We start from the raw sequence: 27,594 nt of genomic DNA, 5'->3' as shown, positions 1-27,594 counted from the left end.
GGAGAAAAGAGGGAGAGAAAAATGGATGCTTGAGAGATACATCAATCAGTTGCCTCTTGCACAGCCCCAACTGGGGACCTGGCCCACGACCCAGCCGTGTGCCCTGACTGGGTATTGAAACAGTGACCTTTCGGTTTGCAAGCTGGCACTCAATCCTCTGAGCCACACCAGCCAGGGCTGTGTATATGTTCTTTAAGAGGAGGTACTTGGGGCTCCAGAAGTTTCTTCCACTGACTCAGTCCCCCACTGGTTTTTGCAGCCAGGAGTTGTGGGGGCTTATCTTCCTGGAACTGGAACCCTGGGCTGCGGGGCCTGGTGTGGGGCTTTCAATTTTCGCTCCTGAGATATCCTTCCTGAATTTTTATCCACCACACGTGGGCGAGAGACCAGCCTGTTCTGTGTCTGCACCCTCCTACCAGTCTAGATGGATGTGGTTTCTTTAATTCTGTAGTTGTCAAACTTTCATTCAGCTTGATTTCTGACAATTCTGAGTAATGGGTGTGCTATATTTTAGTTGTAATTTTGCTGTGGTTGTGCGAAAAGGCAAGCCATGTCTGCCTACCCCTCCATCTTGACCAGAAGTCTAGAAGAGACTTTTTAAAAAAGTCCTTTATATTTACAATAAAAATACTAAATTTTGTCCTGGCCAATGTGGCTGAGTTGGTTGAGGGTTCGATTCCTGGTCATGACTACTCTAGCTGTAATAAATCCAAAGAGCCTCTTTGCTTTAACTTGTTAACATTCCCAGGATTTTATAAAACTCATAATCAGAAATGTTTATAGAGACAATGACCTTCTGCTGAAGAGTTTCAATTTTAGTATTCAACCAAGACAGAATAAACAAGAATACTAACTGTAAGCAGTTCGTTTTTGATAACACCATTGTATTACTCAGGGTTCTCCATAGAAGCAGATCCAATAAAATAAGGAAGAGAGGCAGAGAAAGAGAATTTATTTTAAGAAATTGGCTCACATGATTGTGGGGCTGGCAGTTCTGAAATACACAGGGCAGGCTGCTGGCAGGCTGGAGCCCCAGGGAAGAAAAAAGGTTGCATTTCAAGTCTGAAGGTTGTATGGAAGCAGACTTCCTTCTTCCTTCAGATACCTCAGTCTTTTAAGGCTTTCAGCTCATTGGATGAAGCTCCCCCATATTATGCAAAATAATCCTTTTTATTCAAAATTTACTATTTAAATGTTAATAACATATTAAAAAATACATTTGCAGCAACACCTAGACTGGTGTTTGACCAAAACCTGGGTACCGCAGCCTAGCAAGTTGACACAAATAATTAATTATCACAACTATCAATATTCTTTTTTTTTTTAAAGATTCTATTTTTATTTATTTTGAGAGAGGGAGGAAAGAAGGGAGAAAGAGAGGAAGAAAAACATCAGTGAGCAGCAGAAACATCAATCAGTTGCCTCTTGCACACCCCCTACTGAGGACATGGCCCACCACCCAAGCATGTGCCCTGACCAGAAATTGAACCAGTGACCTTTTAGTTTGCCGAGGTTTGCAGGACGATGCCCAAACCATGGTGCCACACCAGTCAGGGCAATGCTCTTTTTTTAAAAAGTACATTTTATTGATTATGCTATTACAGTTTTCCCAATTTTTCTCCTTTGCCTTCCTCCACCCAGTAACCCCGATTCCTTCTGGTAATACTCCCCTTAGTTCATGTCCATGTTTCATGCATATAAATTCTTTGCTACTCCATTTGCTATACTGTTCTTAGCGTCCCCCTTCCTATTCTGCACCTAACAATTTGTACTTATTAATCCCTGCACCTTTCCCCCCATTCTCCCTCTTCCTCATCCCAGCTGGTAACCATCCAAATGAGCTCCATATCCATGATTCTGTTTCTGTTCTGTTTGTTTGCTTAATTTGTTTTTTAGATTCAATTGTTGAGAGTTGTGAATGTATTGCCATTTTAATATTCATCATTTTGATCTTCTTCTGTCTCTTATATAATTCCCTTTAATATTTCATATAATAATGGCTTGGTGATGATAAACTCCTTTAGCCTTACCTTGTGTGGGAAGCACTCTATCTGCCCTTCAATGCTAAATGATACCTTTTCTGGGTAGAGTAATCTAGGTTGTAGGTCCTTCCTTACTTTTCATCACTTTGAATACTTCTTGCCAGTCCCTTCTAGCCTGCAAAGTTTCTTTTCAGGAAACTTCTGACAGTCTGATGGGAACTCCTTTGTAGTTAACTCTCTGCTTTTCTCTTGATGCTCTCAAGATTCTCTCTTTATCTTTAACCTTTAACATTTTAATTGGGATGTGTCTTGGAGTGGGCCTCTTTGAATACATCTTATTTGGGATTCTCTGTGTTTCCTGGACTTGTATGTGTATTTCCTTCACCAAATTAAGGAAGTTTTCTTTCATTATTTTTTCAAATAAGTTTTCAATTTCTTGCTCTTTCTCTCTATTACCAGCACTCCTATGATTCAAATGTCAGTGCATTCGAAGTTGTCTCAGAGCCTCCTTACCCTATCTTCATTTTTTTGGACTCTTTTCCTTCTTGCTGTCCTGATTAAATGTTTTTTTTTTCTTCCTTGTGTTTCAAATCATTGATTTGATTCTTGGCTTATTCCATTCCCCTCTTGATTTCCTGTAAGTTTTTCTTTATGTCACTTAGTGTAACCTTCATTTCTGCCTGGGTCTTTTTTATGCTGTTGAAGTACCCAATGAATTCCTTGAGCATCCTAATAACTAGTGTTTTGAACTCTGTCTCTGATAGATTGCCTATCTCCATTTTGCTTAGTTCTTTTTCTAGAGTTTTGTTCTGTTCTTTAATTTGGATCATATTTCTTTGTCTCTTTATTTTGGCAGCCTCCCTGTGTTTGTTTCTATGTATTAGGTAAGGCTGCTTTAACTCCCTGTCTTATTAGTGTGGCTATTGTAGAAAAGTGAACCTGTAAGTTGGATTGAAGCAGAGCCTTAGGTAATCACCATGGTGGGGCAACCAGTGTGAACTAGGTTGATGGAGTCTCAGATCTGTTGTCTCTAATCTGTGTCTCTTTGTGGGGGAGGGCTCAGAAATGGGACAATGGCTGCCACCTGGCCTGTGAAGTTTTTTCTGGGATGAAGCTGTCCCCTGGCACTTTCCCTGATGCCAGACATATAGTTACTTCCTGGTACCATGGGTGCCCTTCCAGCTATTGCCCCAGTGCAATAGAGGACCTAGAGGGCATGAGTCTATGTAAGTCCTAAGTCTGCTGTGGGCCCTTTAAGGGAAGATGCCTGAGAATCCTGCAGTTTCTTCAGCCACCCCAACACCTGCTGGTTTTTACAGCCAGAAATTATGGGGACTTATCTCCTGGTACTAGAACCCTGAGCTGGGTGGACTGGTATGAGGCTGGGATCCCTCACTCCCAAGATATCCCTCTCAATTTCTATCCACCACACACAGGTATGGGACTGTATGTTTTACGTCTCCATATTTCTGTCTCTCTGTCTCTGCCCCTCCTACTCATCTGAATGACTGTGACTTCTTTAATTCCTTGGTTGCTGGACTTCTATACAGCTCAATATTCTGATGATCCTGGGTGATAGTTATTTTGTATTTTAGTTGTAATTTTTGTTGTGGCTGTGTGAGTAGACGAGCTGTGTTTATCCATGCCTCCATCTTGACCGGAAGTCTAGGGCAATATTCTTTGTTATCCCAGTTATTACAGCTACAATTCATTCAGCCAATTTGTCTCTCCCTGAAACAAATCAAGCCAGTCCTTCATCAAGCTGTGTGCAAGATTTCTGTGTGCTAAAAACTATATGATATATCTGTTGGCCTGTGTTTTCTTTGGCCTTACATATTACTCAGCAGTAGTTGATAGAGTTTTTTAAAAAAAATATATGAACTGTTTGGCTTCTACTCCCTTGGGCTGCGTATTTTCTGTTCACAAACACTTCCCAGAGACACCACAGCATTATGTGCTATCACCTTCCACCAGCGTGCATCTCTCATCGATGAAAGTATCCCAGTAGCTTTGATAGATAAGTAATTGCAATCCTTTTGTTTATAAATCTGTGTCTTGTATTAAACATTCATGGCATCTATACAGAGAACAAAAATACACAAAGTACTCCACCTCTAATTAAAGTTTAATCATGATCTGATAGCAGGGGCTTAGACAGAGCCCAGGGTAGCAACTGTGTGGTATGATCACCTTGCTGGTCAAAAGTAGGGGCAGCACTATTCAGCTGGCCACCTGTGCCAGCCACTGCTTCTCTACTGCCAGACCTCCCTCCCGTCTTCACAACTTCCTTCTTCCAGTTCCTTACATCATATCATTAAATGGCTATGGAGGTCTCAGACCGTGAACAAAGCTCCCAAGAGCTGGATTTGGAGGAGATAACTAGGAAAATTTCATTTCTTGACAAATGGAGGGAAATCTTTAGTTGTCACAGGTAAGATGTTCTCATTTTCTTATTTTCCTAGAACAGTGGGATTTTAAGTGTTTAAGTAGCTTTTGTGTATGCTACATGAGAAGTCTCCATTATAGATTTACATTAAAAACATGGCAGTTCTAACTACTTTCAGAAGAAGACTTCCCTAGCAAGGTTGGAGTTGAGGAAGTTTGTGGATGTGAGGGTTGAATAGAGTGAGTCATTTTCTTGATGTTTTCTTTTTCATTTTTAGGTTGGGAACCAATAATACAACTTCTCAGGTAATTACTCTTCTCAAAGACAATGTGTTTTCCTCTAGTTGTTTCTTCAAACAACCATGTTAACAGCAAAATCTGCACTTATTCTATGCACATAATGTCACCTAGGCACCTGGCATTTAACATGTGAAAACACAAAACTAGAAAGCCTGTTGAAGATCTTTTCTTGTGCTTTCTTTTTTCATAAAAATCTCTTCCTACTTTTCATCATTAAGAGCACCATATGGTTATTATTTTAGAAAAAAGTAATATTAGAATCTAGAGTTCCTACACTTGTGAAACAAGGCTATATTCTGACAACACGGTGCTTCAGTGTCCCTGAAGAAAAATAGTTTTGAAAATACTTATCTTTATTCAGCTTCTGAGAAATTGTTTTCTTTCACCATTTTCAAAGGAGAGAAAGATGACTGTATTCTGGTGTTGAAAAGGTATTTTAAAATCTGTTATACAATATAAGGTGAAAAATGTTTGTATCACATGTCATCTGAAAAGGTTAGAAGCTAATATACTGTATTTCAGATTTTACTTCAATCATTGAACACAGCTGAAAATATTAAGGTGATTTTCAGTAGTGTATGATATGATCAAACAATTGAATTATTATTTTTTTATTTTATGATTTCCTTTTTATTTATTTTTAAAGAAGGGGGAAGGAGGGGAGAAAGAGAGAGAAAGAAACATCGACATGTGAGAGAAACATCAATTGGTTGCCTCTCACACACCCCCAACTGGGGACCTGGCCTGCAACCCAGTGCCCTGACTGGGAATCGAACCAGTGACCTTTAAGGTCGCAGGCCAGTGCTCAATCAACTGAGCCACACAAACCAGGGTGAATTACTAATATTTTAACTGTTACACTAAAGCATCTTGCCCCAAGTGATCTGTGATCAAAAGCCTTATTTGTGCTACTCTTTTAGCATAGTCTAAATTAGAACCAGGGAGACGATGACTCTAGTTTAGTCCTGGAAGTATTAAATGGAGATAGCTACCATTTGAGGGAATAGAATACTCAAATGATAAAACAATCTTCAAATAAATAAATAAATAAATAAATAAATAATTGTACGTCAAGTTTTGCCTCACACACAGGTGGGGGAAACCCGCTGGCACAAAGGGAAAGATTTTCCATGTGATTTACAAAATGTGTCTTATCCCATCAGTAGTCTGTAACTTGGATGCTGTGTTTCTGAGATAAGAGAGCATCTTCACCTCTAGGAATCCAGAAACACTAAAAAGGCAGTTTTCTTCATGCTTCAGCTATCAATAGGGCAGATTTGTTTCATGACATCAATGTAGAAGCTAAGGAAATTGGAAGAATCGTTGATGCTAACTTATATTTAAATGCCATAAAATCAATCAAGAAAAATAAAAATAGATGTTTTTCTTTAAAGATAGGGGGTGATTTTTTTTAAAGAAACAAACCATACTCACTTGTCAGGCAATGGGAATCTGAGAGAATTAAAAGAAGATAACCTGACTTCATTTATTGGCCAGTTAACAACATAATGAAAAATACCTCAAATAGACTGAAAAGATTCAGTCATTGTTCATAAGAGGCTGTCCTTTCAGGACAAGACACAGTGACATTTATATTCTCCTCTAAGCATAATTTCAAGGGAAGGTCTTAATAGCATTAATTATGTTTGCATAATTAATAAAAATCAAGAGGTTACATTTAACCTGTCCAAGTCATGTAAAACTTATGAGAAACCCTTTTGACACAGACACTGGGATTTTTCTGCCTCTTTTATTGCTACGTATCATGATTTTTAGACATCTTGAAAAGTGAGACAATATTTTCTGAAAAAAAAATTTCAGAGAGAAAGAAAGAAAAGGGGGAGAAAGGTTGTCACAGCTTGGCTTTGTTTTTCGGTGCTGGCATTTTACACAGAATCATGAAGGCAACCATATATTTGCTGATGAAAGTGAAGATGGACCAGGAAGACCTCAGCCCAAAGGACAAGGACAGTTGCCATTAAGTAGCCTTTGGTCTATTCCCAATGCCTTTATCATCACTTCAAAATCAGGCGGCTTTCCTATCTCCCTAGCAATGGCCATGGTGAGTAGAGCTTGTCAATTAAACATGAAACGAAACATAATCTTCCCCAAACAACAAGGCGGGATAATCTTATCTGCTGTTATGTGAGAGTATTAGGGAAGATAAGAATACAGATGGTTGTTATTGGTAAAAGGAGAATATAATTAAAATGATTTATTTATAGTATTTTTCAAGGGCACTGGTGATGTTACAGTCTTCTCAAACTCCGAGTCTCTCTTTATTCACTTCCTCAATTTGACAGTTAAATTTGAGGGAGTAAGAGAGTTCAAGTCAAATAATTCACTCTATAAGGCAGGGTAGGTCAGCCGATGAGTGTTACACAGGCATAAGACGGTGTCGATGAGTGGGACAGGACCCTGTCCCAGTGTGGGCAGGAGGGCGGGAGGTGGACGACCTGTGCCAGACCCAGTTCTGGGGCAAGAGCTAATCTCAGCAAAGAAAAGTTTTCTGGGGCTGCCAAATGATATGCACATTTGAAAAGAACCTAACATTTGAGGATCCAAGTGGATCTGGGAACTTCCGGTCCTAAGAACTATTTGCTCAATTCAAAATTTTGCCAGGGTAGGGCAGGGGGCTAAGACAAACATCCAGCTAGGAAGCAAAACTAACAGTATCTCACTGGATTGAACAGGCCAGGGCTGGAGGCAAGGCCTTGGCCAAGGCCCAAAAGTCCAGCTGTCATGATCAAAGAGGAATGCTGGGAACTGGGGAAGCTGAGCCAGGGGTGGAGCCAGGAAAGCAGCACCAGCTTTGGCGAGAGATCTCTCCGGTTGCACAGCCCTTCCGTGTAGCCTTCACGTTCACCTCATCCCCCAACTTCACACTACATTCTAGAGCCTCAGGCAGAGACCGCTCCTCGGAGGCCCTAAGAACAGGAGGAGGAAGAAGCACTTTCTTCCCGAGCATAGGCTGCCTTCCACCTGGGTACAGGTGCAGAAACCCCCCCAGGTGAGCCTTGTCATCTGAGCAAAGATCAGCAACACTTGCCCTGCCAGGCCAACTGTGTGCTTACAGCTCCACAGTCCTTGCACCGCACACGCAGCCCCTGCTGAGGGCGTTCGGGGCGCTGGAACCCCTTCTGGGGAAACTACACAGTCTCCATCTGCTTTTTGAGGACAGACCGAGCTGGCCTAGATGCAGTATTTCCTAGTCTCAGTATAGCTTTTCTTTAAGTTCCCCAGATGAAACAGCATCAGCTATAGGGACTCCAGCCTCCCAATTGCTTTTTATCATGTGTGTTCTCACAGGCTTCACAGAGCAACTCTCCACTGTCACTTTTGCTTTTTCTCATCAAAAATCTTTCCACCTCAGTTCACCTTCCCTCTTCTGCTCAAATGCCAGATGTCACAGGAAGATAGGTCAGCAGGGCTTTCAAAAAATACTACTGTTGGCTTGATGGCCTCACAGCCCCTGGGTGGTGCCTTAACATGTATCTTAGGTACCTGGTGAATCTTCCCCTTGTGGGTAATGAAGACAGGTGATATATCACCCTGTTAGTGCCCAGCCTCAGTGTTCAGACTGCCGTGCTGTGCCAGAGGACAAAAGTTAGAGCAACCGCCTGTATTTTATTGGGCAAGATAATGCTTTTAATGAACAATTGCTAATCAAAATGTATATTTATCTGGAAATAGGCTACTTTCTGTGTAAGAGAGAAAACTATGATTCTATACTGGCATTTGCCTGCATATGCATTCAGAAATTCCAGAAGACCTTATAACGTGTGACTGTGGGGAAAAGAATGGGGACAAGAGCCATGGGTGGGAGGGAGTCTTCTCAGCTGCCTTTTTGTGCTCTGGATTTTGAACCATGTGAATGTACAATCTATTTTTAAAAACACACATACAAATTTTAAAAATAGAAAAAAAGCATTCACAGATGCTTCCAAAGTCCTCTAGTCTCTCTGTATGTCTCTCTCTGTATCTCAGGGGCAGGAGAATCTGGGTCTGAATCCTCTCACTTCTCTACAAACACAAATGTGATGCAATTGGAGACCTCCCCAATGACTTTTCCAAGGTAATTCTCTCCCTTTGGAAAAGACAGGGAGAAAAAAAGAATTGGACAACTGTAGCTTGAAATGGAGTTAGAGTATTAAGGAAGTCCCAGAAGTAGAGATAATATTGATTTTCCTTAAAAAAAAAAAATTGGACTTATTCCCATTACGTGGGCCAAATGAAAGTGTGTCCTTTAAATAGCAGTAGCATTGATTAAACATGCCCTGGGACTTGAAGATGACAAGCTTTGGGATTCTGGATGCATGTGTTCCAGGCTGCGGTTTGGAAGCTTGACCAATTCTAGTCAACGTTTTGGCAGTCAATGCAGCTGCCTGGCCAATTATCAGAGCTACTGACTCCTAATACCCATTTATGCATGTACTTTGTTATCATTCTGTTTTCTTTCCCCCTTCAGTTTGAAGTAGGACTGCGTGGAATTTCCTGACATTGGCACACACTCTTTGCTGGGAATCTGCTGAGAAAGTAGGGGGGTGGGCGAAGAAACTACCTACCCTTGCTTTCCCCAGCTCTCTGGTTTCTTGCCTTTTTGTTGCTCTATTTCCAGTACCATAGCCTTCTTCCTCTCCCCAGCCTAACATCTATGGTGCATGTGCTGCAGTGAACTCTGGTCAAGACTGCTGGCCCAGGTGAGACTGAGGACAAGGGGAGCACCTGCCTCTGGGTTCTTCCACCAGCCTCACTGTACTGCCTGCCTCCCTCCTGCCCCTGGTGGCAATTTTTCATCTCCCTTCACACCCAGGCTCTTCTTCAGGACCCAGCCTGTAACACACTCCTGTAGCCTCTTTATCAGCAGCCAATAATCAAACCCCTGGTGCATTTTCAACACCACCCAGAAGGATCGCACTAAAAATGTCATCCTGGGGAGCAAATATTTTGGGGGAGGCCCAGATGAAGCTGTCATAGAGGCTAACAGGCAATGAGGTGACTTTTGGGGAGCAGGAAGCACAGCCTGGTGGCCCCAGCATAAGATCTGGCCAATAGATGGGCCTCAGGAAATGTTTACTCAATTCGTTAATTCACTGCTCTGGACAATCCCCTAGAGAGACAACTCAGTAGGGGGTGGTGGATATCATTCCTGTGCCACTTCAGATGCACTGTCTACCCTTCTCTCTCTTCTCCAACCTGCTCCCTGCCCAGGAGACTGACTGTTAGGACTCTGTCAAACGTGCAGCCTCCTCCTCTTGCTCCCTATTGAGTTTGACCCATGAGAGCCATCGCGGGAGACTGTAGGTGGGGAGGGAATGGAGTCAGGTTGCGCACAGCTGGCTGGGTCCCCCTCCCTCGAGGGTCAGGAAGCCCCTCCTCCTCCCTGCTCTTCCAGGTGTAGGGGACATAACTTCTGAGTGTTGCTGGCCCTGGGACCCTGCATTAGCTATCGTGGTTGCCCCATATGTAGCCCACATCCTCATAAGTAGTTCCTGCATTAAACTTTCCTTGAATTAATTATCCTGAGTTGAGAGTGCCACCGTTTCCTGCTGGGATCCTGACTGGTACAAATTGAAAGGCTTGCATGTGGGTCCTGGCACTGCCATTTACTAAGTATGTGACCTCGGACATTCCACTTAACTACCCTGGGCCTCAAGTCCTTTAACTGTAAAATGAAAGGGTTCAATTAGATTTTTAAAAATTATTTCACAAGTGCTTATTGTGAGCTACTCTGTATCAGGCAGCACTCCAGATGCTGACAAATCCACGATGAACGCAATCAAGCCAAGAGCCAAGTCCTCTATTTGATGGGCTAGGAGAAATGTCTTCTTAAGACTCACTAATTCTAAAATCTCTGATTCCTTGATGGTCCAGTAATTTTTAAGGCAAGAAAAGATTTGAGGATAGAGCTTCAAAGAGAATTATCCTACTTCATGTTGGGTGGTGGGAGTGGGGTAGAAGAGGATGGACTGGGCTAGGTTGTCATAGGGAAACTCTACGCCCAGGGACAAGGGACAAGCAGTGGGGGTAAGTAAATTAAACTTGTTGGGAAGAATGATCCAGGACCTCTGTCTCTGTGTGTGTGTGAGTGTGTGTGTGTGAGTGTGTGTGTGTGAGTGTGATCCTAATGATCATCATCATCATCATCACCACAGCAACCCGGAAAGAGGTATTCATTACAAATCCTAGAAAAGGAACAAAGTGAAAAGAGAAAAACTATAAACTGTGCTTGATTGTATTAAATAACAATGATCATTACAGTCATTTGTTAGGACTGTTTACCATTTGTGTCTAGTCACTAGGCAGCGTAAACAACATATGTGTATCACTGGATATGCATCAGGTTAATCTTGTTGTAAATCATATTTGATATGAAAGTAAGTGGCTAAGATGAATCATCTTTGTTGTTATGCTAACCAGTGGGGTTTGGCCTGAGACGCCTACAGTCCCTCTGTTCTCAGCCTCCCCAAAGTGCATTTAGACGGTGACACTCCTTACGTTGGAGGTGGCAGCTGGCAAAAGAAACAAGAAATGGGTTGGTTCAGCTTGCAGGATTTTCCTAATTGAATACGTATTCTAAGCCTTCTTTGTTTCAAGAGTCTTAATCTCTCATATTCATACACAGCTTCTCCTCCCTGATTCCTGCCAGTCTCTGGTCTTTTTCCATCTGTGTTAGGACTTTCCTCCTATAGCACAAGATGTTCCAGAGCAGGCAGGCTGTGTTTTCACAAAGGTAATAACACTCCAGATTTACTCAGCACTTCTGGGTCCCAAAGCCCTTTTCCATACCTCTTATCTTGCAAGGATAGTCATGATGTGGGCCTAGCGGGGGTCCTCCCCATTTTGGGATAAGCAAATAAAGTCTCACAGGGTGTGGGCACTCTGTCCAAGTTCACACGGTCAGCAAGGAGTATAACTGGGCTTCTCTACACTGGTCAGACTTTTTTCTGTGCTATGTAGCCTTGATGTCAGAGGGGCACTTTCCATGATTTCAATCCTCTGCTGGGGAAATGCTCGGTTGGTGGCCCTCTTTGGCCATGGTACACACAGAGTCTGTGTCTTCTAAGAGCAGCCTCTGTGCCCACCTCCTTGCTCTCTTTGATTTGCTGTTGCCCTGAGACACAAGACAGGTCATTTTAGCTTAAGTGCAGTTCTAGGCCCTTGCTCACACTGAAATGCACGGGCCTCTAGTTCTCTGAAAAGACAATCTTCTCTTTCGAGGGTAGGAGCAGAGATGTCCAGGAAAGAAACTCCAGCCACGGAACCAGACCACGGTCTGACAAGGGGAAGACCATTCCAGATGCATGCTTCTCTTGCATCTGCCCTTCTTAGAGACATGAGGGCCTGCTCCATCCACAGCTGGGAAGAGGTACCACAGCTCTCTCTGGTCCAGTGGGGCTCCATGTTCTTTGTCCAAGGCTCTAAATGCCAGTATCAGCTCCAAAGTACTTTCCAGTCTTGGTTTTCACTAACTTCCTGCCCTGGGGCAATGAAACACACCTATCCCAGTCCCACTGAACTACTCCCAGTGTCCTGACTCCCTAAATACTGTGCATGTGTTTGCAGATCTTTCTCTCTGTCTGACTTCTGCTCACTACAGGCAATGGGCCCTCTGCGGCCTGTCCCAGATGGTGGGATGGGTACCTCCGCTGAAGCATGGGATGCATGGTTAGTACCATATTAAATAACCTGAGTTACCTCCTAGGGAAGTTAGCCCCTGCTCTACTCTGGCAGGCCAGGACAGCGTATGTTCACTCCTCTTTAACAATCCTTTTTTAACTAAAAAATGTGTGCACTCTGATTGAGCTTTCACAGGCAGCAGTTTCTAGCCATCATTGAGCATTGTTTTATTTCCATTCTATTTTGTATCACGCACAGCCAGTGATTTTGATTCTCATTTAAGGAGGTGATATAGAGTATCCCTTTTAAGAAAATATTTTCTAAGTTATAAAGAATGGCTCAAACTAATGAAAAACTTTAATTAAACAATGACTGTCACATAGAAATGACAGCAATCACAGGACGGCATGTATAGAGTTAAAGTTGAGCAGGCAAAGCAGTCGGGTTAGAATGGGCACACATTCCAGCTCTGTGTCCATTAGCGGAATGACCTTTGGTAAATACTTCTCTGTAAAAGGGAGATCATAATGTGCCTAAAGAATTACTCAAAGAATTAAATTAACATAATGAATGTAAAACACTGAACCCAGTGCTTGGTGCATAGATAATGCTCAACAAAAGCTAGATGTCATATGCCAGCCTAGGAGAAATGCCATCTCTTCCATGAAGGCTTCCTGGGTACCTCAGTCAGCATTTCTCTCTCCTTCCTTTGTTCTTTCATGGTACTTTGCACTTGATTACACTTAACTTACGGAACTTCACACTTTCTGTCTTGTACATATTGTGTGGTATTAGACTTGTTACATGTCTATATCCTACACAGGACCTAGCACATCCTAAATGATTAATACACTTCTGATTATGGATGGATTCCCTTTTTCTTTTCTTTTTTTTTTTTTTTTCATGTTTTTGGTTTACAAAGGCTTGTTTCCTTTTTTTTTTTTTTTTTTTTTTTTCTGGAAAGCTTTAAAAGACTATTTCCAATCTCAACGTACTATAGAGCATCCTGGAAAAACTCAAAGATTCTGGGGAAAGAGAATGGAGAACACTTGTTTAATATCATTTAAATCACTATGGTACTCAGGCTGCCAATACAGAGTCCTGCCTATATCTTTTTTTTTCTGGAGCAGGCATGAGGACCAAGTTGCAGCCTGGCATGTACACAGCAGGTGAAGGACAGACAGCTAGCAAGGAAAGGGGAGGCTGACACAAGGGACGCAAATCAAGTAGAGACAACAAGGTGCGGGGTTGACATACTGAGCCTTCGGGAGAAAGAACCCTAAGTGAACCTGATATGAATCTTTTGCCCAGGACTTTACAATTAAAATGGAGAAAGGGAGTAATGTGCAAATCTGAACGTAAGAAGGCTACAGGCCCATCTCCACGATTTCTCCACTCTACTTAAGATTGAATGATGAGGAATGTGTCTCAGAAGCCTTGTCTTCATTTGAATGAACCATTTCTTCCCCCTACCCCACCCCAGAAGCTGCGGCAGAGCCTCTTTGGAAATACAGTCCATGTCTTCAGCGATGACTGGGAAAAGGCCTGTTTCAGGTTCCATGATCCTTTTTCTGACCTGGCTTTTGCTTTGGAAGTGGGAAAGGTAATGGCAGGTGACAGTTTTTAAAAACCCCAATTCCATATTCCTTATCTGTGTTTCCTTCATTCTCATCCATGGGCACGCATGCTTTCATTATAGTCACTTGTAGAAACATATTGATAATTTAATATTTAACCTTAAATGATTATAGACTGTTTAAAATTTACTGTCTGGGTTGTAACAAAGACTCTAACCCTTTTTCCTCTCCCTCCCACCTTCCAGATTCTAGTTTTCCTGGCTCTTTTCTCCAAGTCCTAAGCATCCCCAGGGACCTAAAGGCAGGAGATCTAGCAACTTCCGTCAGGCTTTTTTAGAACCTCAATAATTTATGTCATTGATCAGCAGTCACACAGAATTTCAAGAGCTAGTCACCTATTTCCTTACCTCCTGCAAATCAAAAAGTTCAATATAAAGCAGGGGCATTGCAGTGGCAGGTGGAAGAGAGCATGTACCCCCAGGTACCAATCTGCCCGGCTCCACAAAAAGGCTGGTCATTGAAGATTCTAGCCTAGTGGGAGCCCATGGGGAGGTATGGCACAGTGTGATACAATGTCCCTTGCTAAGCCTAAGGGATGCTACATGCTGGGAGGGAAAAGGCTGCAGAGAAGAATAGATCAGGACATCCATTTGCAAGAGTTCTCTTTTGTAATGGCAGCCCTGAGAGGTTCCATTACAACAGTAAACCCTGCTCCCAGCCTCCCTATTCATCTTCGCCTTTCCAGGGAGGTGCCCGAAGCATTCAGATGGCTGTGCAAGGATCCCTCATCAAGTACTTGTTGTTTACAAGGGAAGGGAAAGACTGTGACTTCCACAGGTAAGCGGCCCTTAGAAGTACTTGGACAAGTTACTCATTCCCTGAGAATCTTCATATGCTAAATAATCACAGCAGAAAATCCCGTGGGTCTCCTTAGGAAGGGGACTTGCTCCTAAGGCAGAAATGGCGCTGGTTCTCCCGGAGGGGCTGGCTTTCATAACTGGGACGGGGGGTTGGGGGGGTAGCTTTTCCCAGAGTCACTCGCCCAGTTCAGTTGCAGAATACTGCTGACAGTTTTTATGCTCTACTGCAGACCACCCTGGCAGGTAAAATGAAACACCGGGTCTCAGGTGGCCTTACTTGACAATATTTGATGGGAAGCTTCAACCCAGCAATTCCAGGGAGGAACAAAAGGGCAATGAAAAGCCCGATAAATGAAGGATTAATCCTCCTATTTAACCAGGCTACCAAAGTACAGTGTTTAGTCGTTGCCTATTTTTTAAAAATCCATTCAAACTACTTTATTCTTAGGAGTTAACAAACCCCTATCATTTGCAAAGCTCTATGCTTGATATTATAGAAACTGTAAATAAGCAAAAGGCATCTACCTGCCCTTAAGCAAGAGAAGTTATCTCCCGAAACTGGAACTACATATACAATGTATGCTAAGACGGTGCACTGCCAAGTTCCTCGGAAGCAGCGCCAGAGCTGGGAATTCTTTATACAAAGGGGTGGCTGAAGGGAGCGCCCTCAGGGGAAACCTGTGAGAGAGTGTGGGAGCCAGGGACGGTAGGCAAAGCCGAGGAAGAATATGGTTTCTGGGGCGGCCCTTGGGTATCACTGTCCAATGTTCTGCTAAGAGAGCCCTGGCCACGGGCCAGTCTGCAGGCGGCGCAAGACTCCTAGTTGCTTCTGGTCCAGGTGGCTCCAGTTCTTCAGAGAAAGTCGAGAGCCGGAGCCCGTAGCAGCAGTACCAGAAGCAGCTGCCCACAGTAAAAGGGATCCCAGGGAAACTAGACAGAACACACACAACATTCGCTGCCCAAATGTAAAGCGTTTAATACAGCCCTGGCAAGTGTCAAATATTAAATACACAGTAATGAGTAACTGCTTTGATAGACCAGCTCCATGAGGCCTTCCTGAACCTTCCCAGTCACAAGTTCCCTCTCCTTCTGTATTCTCATAGCACTTTCTTTAATTCTCATCTGCCTCCTAGGAGGGTTTTGGAGTATGAAACTCCTTGTTACTCATTTCTGTATTGCCACAGAACTAGACGGATTCCATAAATTATTGCTGAATTGATTAATAAAACTCTATGTTTCTTCCTCAGGACAACAGTTGTCAATGTAAAATACTGAGGAAACAGGCATAATAAAGGTCTACCACATAAAGACCTTTTCCCATTTCCTGGGAGGTCTGACAGCCTGTGACTCTTACTCAGTGGAGTGTGATGGTTAAGGCTAGGGAGTCAGAAGCCCTCACTGCCTCGTTCACATCACTGCTCTACCGCTTTAAAGATGAACGGCCAGGGGCAAATCATTCAACCTCTCTGTCTCACTTTCCTCACCTTTAAGATGAGAGTGGCAATGGCATCTACCTCCCAGGCTGTTGTGAGGATTCATTGCGGGGCACAGTGAGCACCAGGTGAGCGTGAGCTCCAGGTTAGCGAGGGCAAACCTGAAGTGAGGCCTGCAGTGATGCCCAGGACATGATCAGGCAGAAGAGACAGGCGTGGTGTGCAGAGTAAAGGCGGAGTAAAGACGCATTTGCGCAAATGTGGGAAGTATGTTCAGGGGACTGGTCCACCTGGGGCAGAGGGTTTGCAAGATGGAAATCTGGGAGATAAAAAGGGAAGAATTGTTTGGGGCTGTGCTTGGAAAGGGCCTGTGTTATTGGGGTAAAGAGCTAGGATCAGTCCCTGCTGGAGTTGGGGGAGGAGGACGGCAGTGGGGCTGGGTGGGGGCACTGGCACACCAGATGCGACTGGCTGAGGTGACCAAGACCAACAACGCACTGCTGTGAGGACGCCGGTTCCAGCTGCAGCAGAGAGGACAAGGCCCTCCCGGACATTCTCGCAGTGTAGGTTGATGAGGGAGCCAAAGAGACCCACCCTGTATTCAGAAAAGTTCTTAAACGTGGAGGCCCCGGCACTCGGCTAGGTAACAGTCCACTCCAATGTTTTCCCGCCCCACCTCCTGCCCTGTAGTTTATGTGCAATAAGCAAGCAGGAGCAGAAGCAAGCCCTGGCCGCGGCCCTCGCTGGTATCCTGTGGGCTGCAGGAGAAGCGCAGAAGGCCACCCTCTGTCTTGTCACTGAAGACACTTACGTCGCCTCAACTCCTGACTACTCTGGGGACAATTTCACGGAGCGGGTGAGTGCACTCCTACCTGTTGTGCCAGAGAAAGGGCCCGTGAAGCCTAACCACAGAAATGAAGGCGGAGCCCCACTGATGCTCCTGTAAGTCTCTGATGTGGCCAAAGGCATTGACCACAGAGGCAAAGACCAAGGGTTGTGAGAGATCCAAGCAACCAAAACCAAAATAGAGAATCCAGCTACGGATTTCTCCTTCCAGAATTCACGGTGATCAAGGATGTCCCATATCTAAAATCATCATGGACTGCATTTCCATGTCCACCATCTTAAACATAGCTCAATTCTACCTGTCAGGGAAAAAAAAAAAAATCTGTTCATGATATTATACTGATTTAAAACTGAGGGAGGTAAAGGTGAGGATAATAGCCCCCCAATTTACCATGTATGTTTTACACGGCCTTGTGTAAGATAATATGTCAGTTTTTAGCAGCGTGATTTTGCAATGAAACAAAAATCTCCCTTAAGGTAATAACAGTGAGTTGACACCTTATGGATGTAACTTTCATCTTCCTTTTCATTTTTATCTCCTATTCCTGATTTATAGCTCCAACTGTTTGAAGTTTTAGACAAAGAAGCCACTGAGAAATTCATCTATGATCATTTACACTGTGTAAGTGTTTAAGCATTGAGATAATTCTTTTATGTTGAACTGATCTTACAGGAATCTTCTTTCTTTTACAAAATGTATTTTTAATGATGCTTTTTAAGAAACCCAGATCATCTTGAGGGCTAAAGAAGGGCAGAAGGAGAGAAAGGAAGCCCGCCTCTCCCTCCTTGCAACCTAGAAAGAGGTGGATTGCATACAGGCCACTCAAAAATGCTTCTTTCTCCTTGGCTAATCAAACCTAGAAAATAATACTACAGAGGGCATATACCAAGATTTCTTTTGTGGGATGAGAATATGTTAAAGCAGTCTTGCCTCATCTAATGAATAAAACACAAAAATGGTAAAGAACTAAGGCTCTAGTCTGAAGTGCCAAAATGGCCATTCACACTGACTCCAAGGAAATTACTTTGGTCTGAAAAATGTGGCCTTGTTTCATGTCTTCTATCAGCACCTTCCACACAATGTTCTCCCCTGGGTGGGGAGGGGACAAAGAAAAGGACAGTAATGGTTGAAAATGGAAGTTGTTTTTTTTTTTTTAAGATTTCTCTGCAGAGAAATAAAAGTTGATTTTCTGAAGAATCAGGACTCTGCAATGTGAATGCAGGGGACAATGAAATGAGCAGGGTAACCATGAAGCCATTAACTTTGGATTGTATAGAAGGGGGAACTGTGATCCATGAAGCTCACTGCTCTGTTCCTTTCAGAGGCCCCAGAGGCAGAAAAGTTGGGCCCAAGTTCTCAGCCACACTAACTACATATGATCATGGTTCAGCTGGTTCCCCTGGGCCCACCCCTCCCACTATCTCACAGGTTTGAGTGGTGGGCAGAAGAATGATCCCTCACAGGTGTCCAGACCCTAGGCCCTCAGAACCTCTGAAAGTTTCATGACGTGGCAAAGGGGAATTAGGTTGCTAATCAGCTGACTTTAAAATAGGGAGAGCATCCTGGGTTACCCAGGTGGCCCAATGTAATCACAGGATCCTTAAATATGGGGGAGGAAGGCAAAAGAGAGGGGCAGGGTGATGTGCTGTGAGAAGAGGGTCACCACTGTGGCTGGCTGTAAAGATGGAAGGCGGGGGCCGTGAACCAAGGACTGTGGAGAGGGCTGCAGGAGGCTGGGAAGGGGCAGGAAATAGGTTCTCCCCCAGAGCCTCCAGAAGGAACACAGCCCCACTGACACCTCCATTTCAGCCCCATGAGACCCTCTTCAGACTTCTGACCTCTAGAACTGTAAGATAATAAATCTGTATTCTTTAAGCTACTAAATTTGTTACAGCAGCAATATGAAACCAGTAAAAACCGTATGATAGATTTTTAATACGTGACAGGAAATGTCAAGCTGGAAGCCTGCTTAGAGACTCCTTGTGGGCCAGAGATGTTTAATGGGGTTGCACAGATAGAGAGGAGCTGCGTAAGAAATAAAAGATCCTTGCAGCTACAAGGGGCAAATCCTTCCTTCTCTGTCTTCATCTCTTCAACTCAGACCTGGGAGAGTCTGATTCAAAAGGAAGGGCCCCCCTGCCTCTTCCACCCATTTGCAAGGGATTCCTCGGCTTTGAAAATCAGAAGATCAGAGCTGAATCTACACACAGGCTTTCCCCATCAAAGGCTAAGAGTGGAGTTGGAATACATAATACAGGCCCTAAGCAGAAGCAGACTGCCCAGCACAGGTGGGCTTCACACAAGAGCTGCCTGTGTCAAGCCGACCCAAGCTCACCATCCCTGTAGCCACACTGCGGAAGGGCTGGCACCATTTCCTGTGTGAGGGGCAAACCATGACCAGGGGCTGCTCATTGTGATCAGCCCCCATTCAGACCTTTACCAAATCTCATTCACTGTCAAAATGCGCCTGTGTACACAGATGTCTGTGTACACGGAATAAGGGCTACATGTGTGCAGTAGGGGCTATTGTTATAGGTTGAATTGCATCCCTCCCCAGAAAGATCTGTTTAAGCCCTAACTCCCAGTACCTGCGAATGTTCCCTGATTTGGAAACAGGATCTTGGCCGATGTGATCAAGTCAAGATAATACCCTGCTGGATTTGGGTGGGCCATAACCCAACAACTGATTAGGAAGGAAACTTGACCCTAGACCCAGACCTGCAGGGAAAACACCACATGATAATGGAGTCAGAGACTGGAGTGATGCATCTCCTAAGCCAAGGGACACCAGGGATTTGCCAGCAGCCACCAGAAGCTGGGGAAATCAAGGAAGGATCCTCCCCCAGAGCCTTCAGACAAAGCATGGTCCTGCTCTGACACCTTGATTTAAGACTTCTGGCCTCCAGAACCATGAGAGAATAAATTCCTATTGTTTTAAGTCATTCAAATTTCTGGTAATTTGTTACAGCAACCCTAGGAAAGCAATACACCTATACCTGCAGTGTTAAAGCACACGGTGTCATATTTTTTAAAATTTGAGTCAGTAACAGTCAAAAACAATCAGAAAAGTCCACATAAAAACCTGCTTTTCTCCCCAAATCATAAAACCTGGCTGCATTCAACCCATAACTGGGCATGTCCTCCATGAACTAACAGAGACTCCCACCAGACAAGCTGCGATAGACTGAATGATGTTACCTCACAGGTGAAAAAGACTCTGCAGGTGTGATTAAGAATTTGAGATGGGGAGATTATCCTGACTTATCCTGGTGGGCTCAATGAATCATCAGGGCTCTATAAGGAAGAAGGATGGTAGGAGAGTAAGAGAAAGAAATGCAGTGCTGAAGCAAAGGAAGAAGACGCTATGTGCTTTGGGATCACGGACCAAGGAACAAGGACGGCTTCTGGAAACTGGAAAAGGGAAGGAAATGGCATTTCCCTTAAAGCCTCCAGATGGGACACAGGCTTGCCAGCTGTTTGAGTTGAGTCCAGTGGCACCCAGGTTGGACTTCTAACATCCAGAACTATAAAATGATGAATTTGTGTTGTTTTAAGCCCCCAAGTTTGTGGCAATTTGCTACAGGAGCAATAGAAAAGTAATGCACAAGTGTCCTCCAGGTTGCCTCAGCCCCCAGCCCTCCCCATTTCTCTCACTCACGGTCTGCAGTATACCCGCTGGGGCTCCTGTCTGGCTCCTACGGCACCAGTGTCAGGCACTGGGTCCTGTGGCACAGGAATTTGTCCTCCTCCCAAGTCACAGATAACGAAGGGGACGAATGAATATATGAAAGGAAAAGCACAGGTGTTTTAGCCTAAGCCTTCTTGATACAATGCCTCTAAAGGAGAGTCGTCAGCCCTGGACACCTCAAAAGCCAGCCAAGGAACTTCTTTTCAGCAGATAGAGTATTGACAGAAAACTAAGATAAGGCCAGATAATGAGAGGCCTTGAATGTTGGTTGATCAATCTGGATTTGATCCTGGAGATCACGGGGCCACTTCAGAAAGTTCTGAGCAGAAAAGCAACCTGGCCAAGAAAAGAGATAGAGAAGTGCCTTAGGTATTGGGAAACGCCCTGTCTGGTTTCTGGAGCTGTAACCCCGCCAACAGGCGGGAAGGCCCCAAGGCTGGAAATAATCAGGGAGGCCTTGGAGAAACAGGCCCCTGAGGAGACACAACCTGTCCCCTTTGGCAGGGGTGTAGCTCCTGCCTCTCTGTTTGGCCCTGTGATGGTTGCTTATTGATGATGGGTAAGACCCCTCAATGGAGGGGCAACCTAAGCCAGACATTGACCAGTATGGGCAGCAGACAAGGACTTGGGGGACACAGAGAAAGGACAAAAAGGCCCGCACCCCTCGGCTTGGCTTGGACATGGCTGAGATCCTCATTCTATCTGAGAGAAGTCTCCTTGTCTCTTGGCGGCTCCCTCCCCCCGCCTGGCTCAGGCTCGAAACAATACCGGAGTCAGTCCTAAACCAGATCTGGCAGTTCCCAGGGAAATTAGGCCTAAAAGTAAATTATTTAAAGTGTGCTTTGTTCTTCCCTCAGAAGCTATAGCCAGCTCATGCTGGGAAGGAAATGTACATTATTCACAGACCCTAACCCTATACCCTTAGGCACTCATGTTTACTATGCTCTCATGTTTAGTTGTCTTTCTTGTTTACAAGTCTCCTCTCAGACCCTTGTAAATCAGTGTGTTCCTGCCATTTGTTTTCTTCAAAACATCACCCATTCTCTGTGAATGTTAACATATTAATGTAATGAGGTAACCTGTGCATTCGTGTTACCTAGCCCCACTGATAAATTTTTCAATAAAAGCCTTTGAAGAAAGGGACTCTGGGCCTTCTCTACTAGGGGGATGTGCCATGGCCCCTCTCCTGGCAAACAGAGAAGTGCCTGCGATGACTCGTGTTTATCCCCCTCATCCGTGACACCCCCGGGACGGGCTCTGCAGGATTCCGAGTCCCTGGTCCCATCTCAGCTGGCCCCGTATGGTAACCCTCGGATCCCAGAGCACAGCGCTCCCCCCCAAGCGCCACGCAACAACACTTAGGGAAGAACAAGACACTGTGAATGTAGCATGTTCCAGGAACCAAGGTAGGAATTGTGCTTTATGTCATTTCACTTCTGCAACAAACCTGGGAAAAGGTATTTTCATCTGCCATTGTAGGTGAGGAGATTGCAACTCAAAGAAGTTAAACAACTAGGAGTTAGGAAGTGGTGGAACTGGTTCTGAACCTAGGTGTGTATAACTCTGAGCTATTTCCGTAAAGCCTCTCTGCTCCCCAGAGTTTAATGCGGCAACCAGGAGGGCTGCTCTGAGTGAAGAGAAGCTGGGAAAGGGGGCCGGCCAAGAGCAGCACTGGGACCTGGGCTAGAAAGGATGGCGGGGAAATGGAGAGGAAAGATATGCTATATCTTAGCCATGATTTGAAGGGAGTCACAAGATAGAAGTGGAGGAAAAAAGATAGGTTGAAAACCAAGAGAATGATGAACCGTTGGCAGGCATGAGGCAAGGAAGGAGAATGCATGTGAGAGTGAAGACAGATCTGGGGAGGCGGGGAGAGCTCCAGCTGTCCTTTAAGCAGTTGGAAAATAAATCTCTCCAGCTGCAAATCCTTGAACCCCTGCCCACAGATATACATAGCTCCATTGCTTTAGGCAAATGTTCTTTTCTTTTGTTTTCCAAATAGTTCAGTGGGGAAGGGAGCCGTGGTGTCATCCTGTTTCTGTATAGCCTGGTCTTCTCCAGAACTTTTGAAAGGTAAATTCCACAATATTTGCACAGGTATTTCCTACAGCTCTGGGATCACATAAACCATGTATTCTTGTGTTGGAAAATAATTTAATGCCCTATTGGAAACGTGAGTGCAGTTTTTTCTAGTGGATACTCTCCTGTTGATATGTGCTTTTCTGCAGTCAGTTTGGGCAAGCGGATGTCATTGGGAAAGCTTGAATCTGCTTTTCTGGTACAGTAATAGGTTTCTTCTCTTTGTGGTTATAAACATTGGCCGACAATAAAGATTATTTGTATTGTATTCCTGAAACTTCTCTTTTATATATCACCATCACATTTTTGTGGTCTATATCATTATTTCCTTAAGTTTTCTTTAAATCAACAGACATTTGAATATCAACTTATTTCTAAACACTAATATCCTTTAAATCATGTATTTGCTGTATTAAAGGAAATGTGTATTAAACACATCACTATAAAAATTTTTAAATGCTCATATCTCTACCATCCAAAATCATGCCATGCTTTGGGAAACACTGCCCTGAATTATAGTTGATCCCTCCAAAGCACTCGCTGTGCTTGACTCAAGTCTTTAGGTCTTATTTACAAAAGGGCTTGACCTCTAGTCCTGCGAATGGGTTCTTTCAAGAACACAAATAGCTCTCATACCAACACTTAGCACATCCCTCTGGGTGTCAGCAGGAGCCACATGGCACCCTGACTTTAACATTGTCCTGGGTGGAAACCTGACCCCTGGGCTCTGATGAAACAGTAGAGTCTGCCCTTGTACAGCCAAGAAATGGACTTAACCCCTAAGCTGGTGTTTTCCACTTGAAGAGTCTGTTCAGTTCTGCCTGGGGCCGGCACTCTCTGGAGTGGTCATGCGTCACCACCCTAAGCAAAGCATCCCTTGTCCCAGAGCAGTTTCCCTAGTGAGCTCAGCCTCAGAACACATGCAGAGGGATTCTAACGTGTGAGGTCTGTAGCTTCTCCCTTCTCCCTTACCGTTTATCACTGGCTTCTCCCACCTGCACCCATCACTTCCCCTCGGCAACCCCAGTCCTAGTAGCTTTCCCTGTGAGAGATGGAAACAGGCAAGGAATGTGGGAGGGACAGTGAGTAGGCGAGCCACCCTGGGACTGCTGCTTTGGGTTGGGGGTGGAGGGAGAGGAGGCTGCAGGTTCTTGGTGGAGTCATTCCGACCAAATGCTGATGGCTTCTCCCATCCTGCAGGCTTCAGAAAGACCTAGACGTCTCCACCATTCACCTGTTACAACCAAATGCTGGAGGCTTCCTATGCAGGCAGGTAGGTTGGAAGACTTTGGCTTTCCGTGGTCTGAATTAGGCTTTTTTTTTTTTCAATACAGCATATTCTCTCCTAAGTGAAGAGAGATCAGGTTATCTTTGAAAGACTATGATGCTACTTTGAGTTTGTTATCAGATTCTACCTTCCAATTTCCATTACAGTCCTTTCTAATTTACCTCTGAGAGCCCTACACCCCTGAGACTCTAGAAATATTAGAAAATGCCTTGCCATGACCCACCAGAAATCCCTAATAACTGAAAGAAAACTACTATGAAAACATCATAACTTCATGCTTCTTAAATCATAACTATGAAAACCAAAGTGTAAAAGAAATGTAAAGGGAGGATGAGCAACAGCGTCCGAGCGGGGCACATGGGAAATTATGGGGTGTGGCTCAGGAAGGGAAAGTCAATAAGCTATTGCTTAACCCCACCAATTGTTCATGACATACGTCTTTCTAGAATTATATGTTGTGTGATTTCATTCTTTTCTGTAAAATGGTAATTTTAAATGATCATTAGAAGAAAAAAAGAAATGATGTCCTTGTGTCATTGCTATCTAAAATGCAAATATTTGTAAAACACACCATCTAGGCAGTTTTGAACATGATTTTAACTGGAAGAGCAAGTCCACATGTCTTTAACGGCTGTCAAAGTGGAAAGTCTCAAGAAATATTACATGGAGTCCAGACCCGCAGTGACATTGGCTATTTGCAGTGGGGCAAGGACGCCTCAGAGGATGATAGGCTTTTGCAGGTGAGTGTGCCCTGATTCTTAACCACACAACCAGAGTGCCAATACTTTGACATTTTTTAAGTTTCCATATTAAGGCAGTTCAAACCTGAGCTTACCTACAGTACTTTCCTGCATACTTCCCACTACACACGCACACACAGACTTTCAGGGGCTAAACAATATCCATCTCTACTTGCTTCATATTTTATTTTATGTATTATATGTAGATAGAGTATAGGTAATATAAGTAACATACAAATAATTAAAAACAAACTTGAAATATACAGATAAAAAGAAAGTCCCCTTGCATTCCCACCTAGCTACAGCCCCCTTCTCAAAAGTCAGCACTGTCAGTAGCTGATGGGTAGCTTCCCAATCCTTTATTTATGCAAATGAACACATATATTCTATCTATTGCTCAAAGCATTAAAAATATCACTGGGGACAAAAAGGGGGCCCACTTGATTTTTTTTTATTTTATTTTTCAATTACATTTGACATTCAATATTATTTTACATTAGTTTCAGGTGCAGAGCACAGTGAAAGGGGCCCACTTGTGAAACTCCTCTGCAAAAGCTTTCCAGCTCAGGGGATTTACAACCTCTGACAACCAGAAAATAGAATGTGCTGTTGAAAGCACAACCAGAGACTTAAATAAGATGAGATTCCATAAAAACAAACAGGAGAGAGAGTGAGAAAGCAAATACACTCACTCCAAACCACAAATCAAAGATGCTTCTGTGCTATTTTCATAAAAATTTCCTTCCTAAAACCCAGGAAAGACAAGGTGGATTCTGTGAAAAGCAACTAATTCTCTGGAGTGGCCTTGAAACTAGCTGGGATGTAACCCAATATGATGGTGACAAAAATCCCCAGGCCCCATGGTCCCCAACCTCTCCCTACCACTGCACAAAATGAGGCCCCTGATGCTCAGCGGCTGTCCTGTCCTCCACGTTCCCTGTTCCAGCTCAGAAGCCCTTTCCTGTGTGCAGGGCTGCGTACTTGATAAGGTTATGTATCCATAGCGCCATCCATCCTTCCTCCTTTTGTGGTCTCCAGCTACATGTTATTTGACATCATCATCTCACAACACATGCAAACTATGCGTCTGATGGCATCAGTAGTTTGTGACTATAGCAGAATTAGTATATTTTGTGTGCAAATATGTTTTAAAAGTTTACTTATTATTCCTCAAGTTTGAAATCTAGGTCCATCATAGAAAAATAAGAAGTGACAGATGAGCTAAAAATAAAAAAGATGAACCCAATACTTTAATTCAAGGGCCAATCTTTTAAAAAATGCCCCTTTTTTTTCTCTCTAAAATAAATATGTTCTATTCTACTCTACTGAAACTTGCTTTTCTCATTTAACACAAATATCTTTATATATCAATAAATGTATGTCTTCATCATATTTAATGGATGCAAAGAGTTTCACTGTGTGAATGCAAAGGACTGTACTTTGAATATAACCAGGACAGAGACTGGATTTGCTATTGATATTATCATAAAATTCCGAATCACTTATTCTATTATTTGAGAATTCATCTTAGAATTTCTTATATATATAATAACTAGGAAAACTAAGCCAGAATAGGTGATTTATAGATTTCATTTTACATATTTTTCTTTTTTTTCCAACTATGCATGGTCACTTGATGTCCATGGTCAAGCACCCTGTATCTATCAGAGCCTGGTACTATGCTGAGACTCAGTTTGGAGAAAAACAGCAGGATACACTGGAGGCAAGTTTCAAGGAGGGATGGCACAAAACCCACAATAATAATTTTAGCGCTTTGTTTATTATTACAAAACTCTTTTATAATATTATTTCACTACGCCCTCATTATAAACTACAAAGATTTAAAAGTTTCTCATATTTCAGTCATTTGAGTAGGTAATTCACAAGCTTTGTCATATCTCCATGCCACCTCTGCTACTATTTGCTTAATATTTTTCTTTAAATCAACTCAGTCTTACAACTGGAATCTAACCTTTTCTGTAGCAGTAACATAAGCCACTGATTTGATGTGCTTCCCCCCCCCCCCAACACACATATTTAAATAAACATGTTTTGTTTTAAAAGTTCACCCCTTGGGCCAGTGACTTCACGCCCCAGGCCACTAGTGGGCACTTGCACTACACTTTGGCAACTTGATATAAAAATGAGGAAGTTCTTGTAGTTTGTCAGAAACAGCTGTGCCCTGGAAACCAGGAGACTTTGTTGGAGGCCTTGCCCCGCCACTCACGGGCTGTGACTTGGTGAGTTGGGCCAGTCACTTACTTTCTCTGAGCCCATTTCCTCATCTACAGACTAGTGTCCTAACAACTGCCCTGCAACCACAAGACTGATGTGAAGAGCAAATAAATCATGAATGCTGAAGCCTGCTGGAAAGCAGAAATGACCTATACATGTAAGATACAATACATGTATATATAGTTTTTATATACATGTATATATAGTTTTATATACATTTTATAATAGTTGACAAAGAATAAGAATACATGCTTTATTCAGCCATGTTCAATTGCAAGGCTCTGTGTCTGATACAAAGGTGAGTCATACATGGGCCAACATATACATACTCTGATTGCTATAGGAAGAATACAGGCAATAAATGGTACAGCCACACTGGAAGGCCACTTGGCAGTTTCTTATAAAACTAAATATATTCTTAACATACAATCCTGCAATTGCCCTCCTTACCCAAAGGATTCAAAAATTTACATGCACACAAAAACCTACATGTCGATGCTTATAGCAGCTTTATTCATAATCGCCAAAACTGGGAAGCAACCAAGTTGTCTTTTATAGAT

General features: G+C 43.4%; 1 protein-coding gene across 1 annotated transcript in view; it reads left to right on the top strand.

Annotated features, from left to right (window-relative positions):
* The first annotated feature begins 4,300 nt into the window (after window positions 1–4,300).
* MINDY4B (MINDY family member 4B) overlaps window positions 4,301–27,594 on the top strand; it is a 32,510-nt gene continuing 9,216 nt past the window's right edge. The window contains exons 1-10 of the mRNA XM_054585060.1: window positions 4,301–4,413; window positions 4,646–4,673; window positions 6,562–6,729; window positions 13,771–13,890; window positions 14,610–14,701; window positions 16,848–17,013; window positions 17,560–17,625; window positions 22,695–22,765; window positions 23,972–24,044; window positions 24,638–24,799. Of these exons, the coding sequence (XP_054441035.1) occupies window positions 4,301–4,413; window positions 4,646–4,673; window positions 6,562–6,729; window positions 13,771–13,890; window positions 14,610–14,701; window positions 16,848–17,013; window positions 17,560–17,625; window positions 22,695–22,765; window positions 23,972–24,044; window positions 24,638–24,799 (1,059 nt within the window). The remainder of the gene's footprint in view (window positions 4,414–4,645; window positions 4,674–6,561; window positions 6,730–13,770; window positions 13,891–14,609; window positions 14,702–16,847; window positions 17,014–17,559; window positions 17,626–22,694; window positions 22,766–23,971; window positions 24,045–24,637; window positions 24,800–27,594) is intronic.

Source organism: Pteronotus mesoamericanus, unplaced genomic scaffold, assembly GCF_021234165.1.
Source record: "Pteronotus mesoamericanus isolate MK-2021 breed Mesoamerican mustached bat unplaced genomic scaffold, CSHL_Meso_final contig_82, whole genome shotgun sequence".
NCBI classification, from domain to species: domain Eukaryota; kingdom Metazoa; phylum Chordata; class Mammalia; order Chiroptera; family Mormoopidae; genus Pteronotus; species Pteronotus mesoamericanus.
The sequence above is the reverse complement of the archived record's forward strand: the minus strand, read 5'-3'. Positions and strand labels throughout refer to the sequence as shown.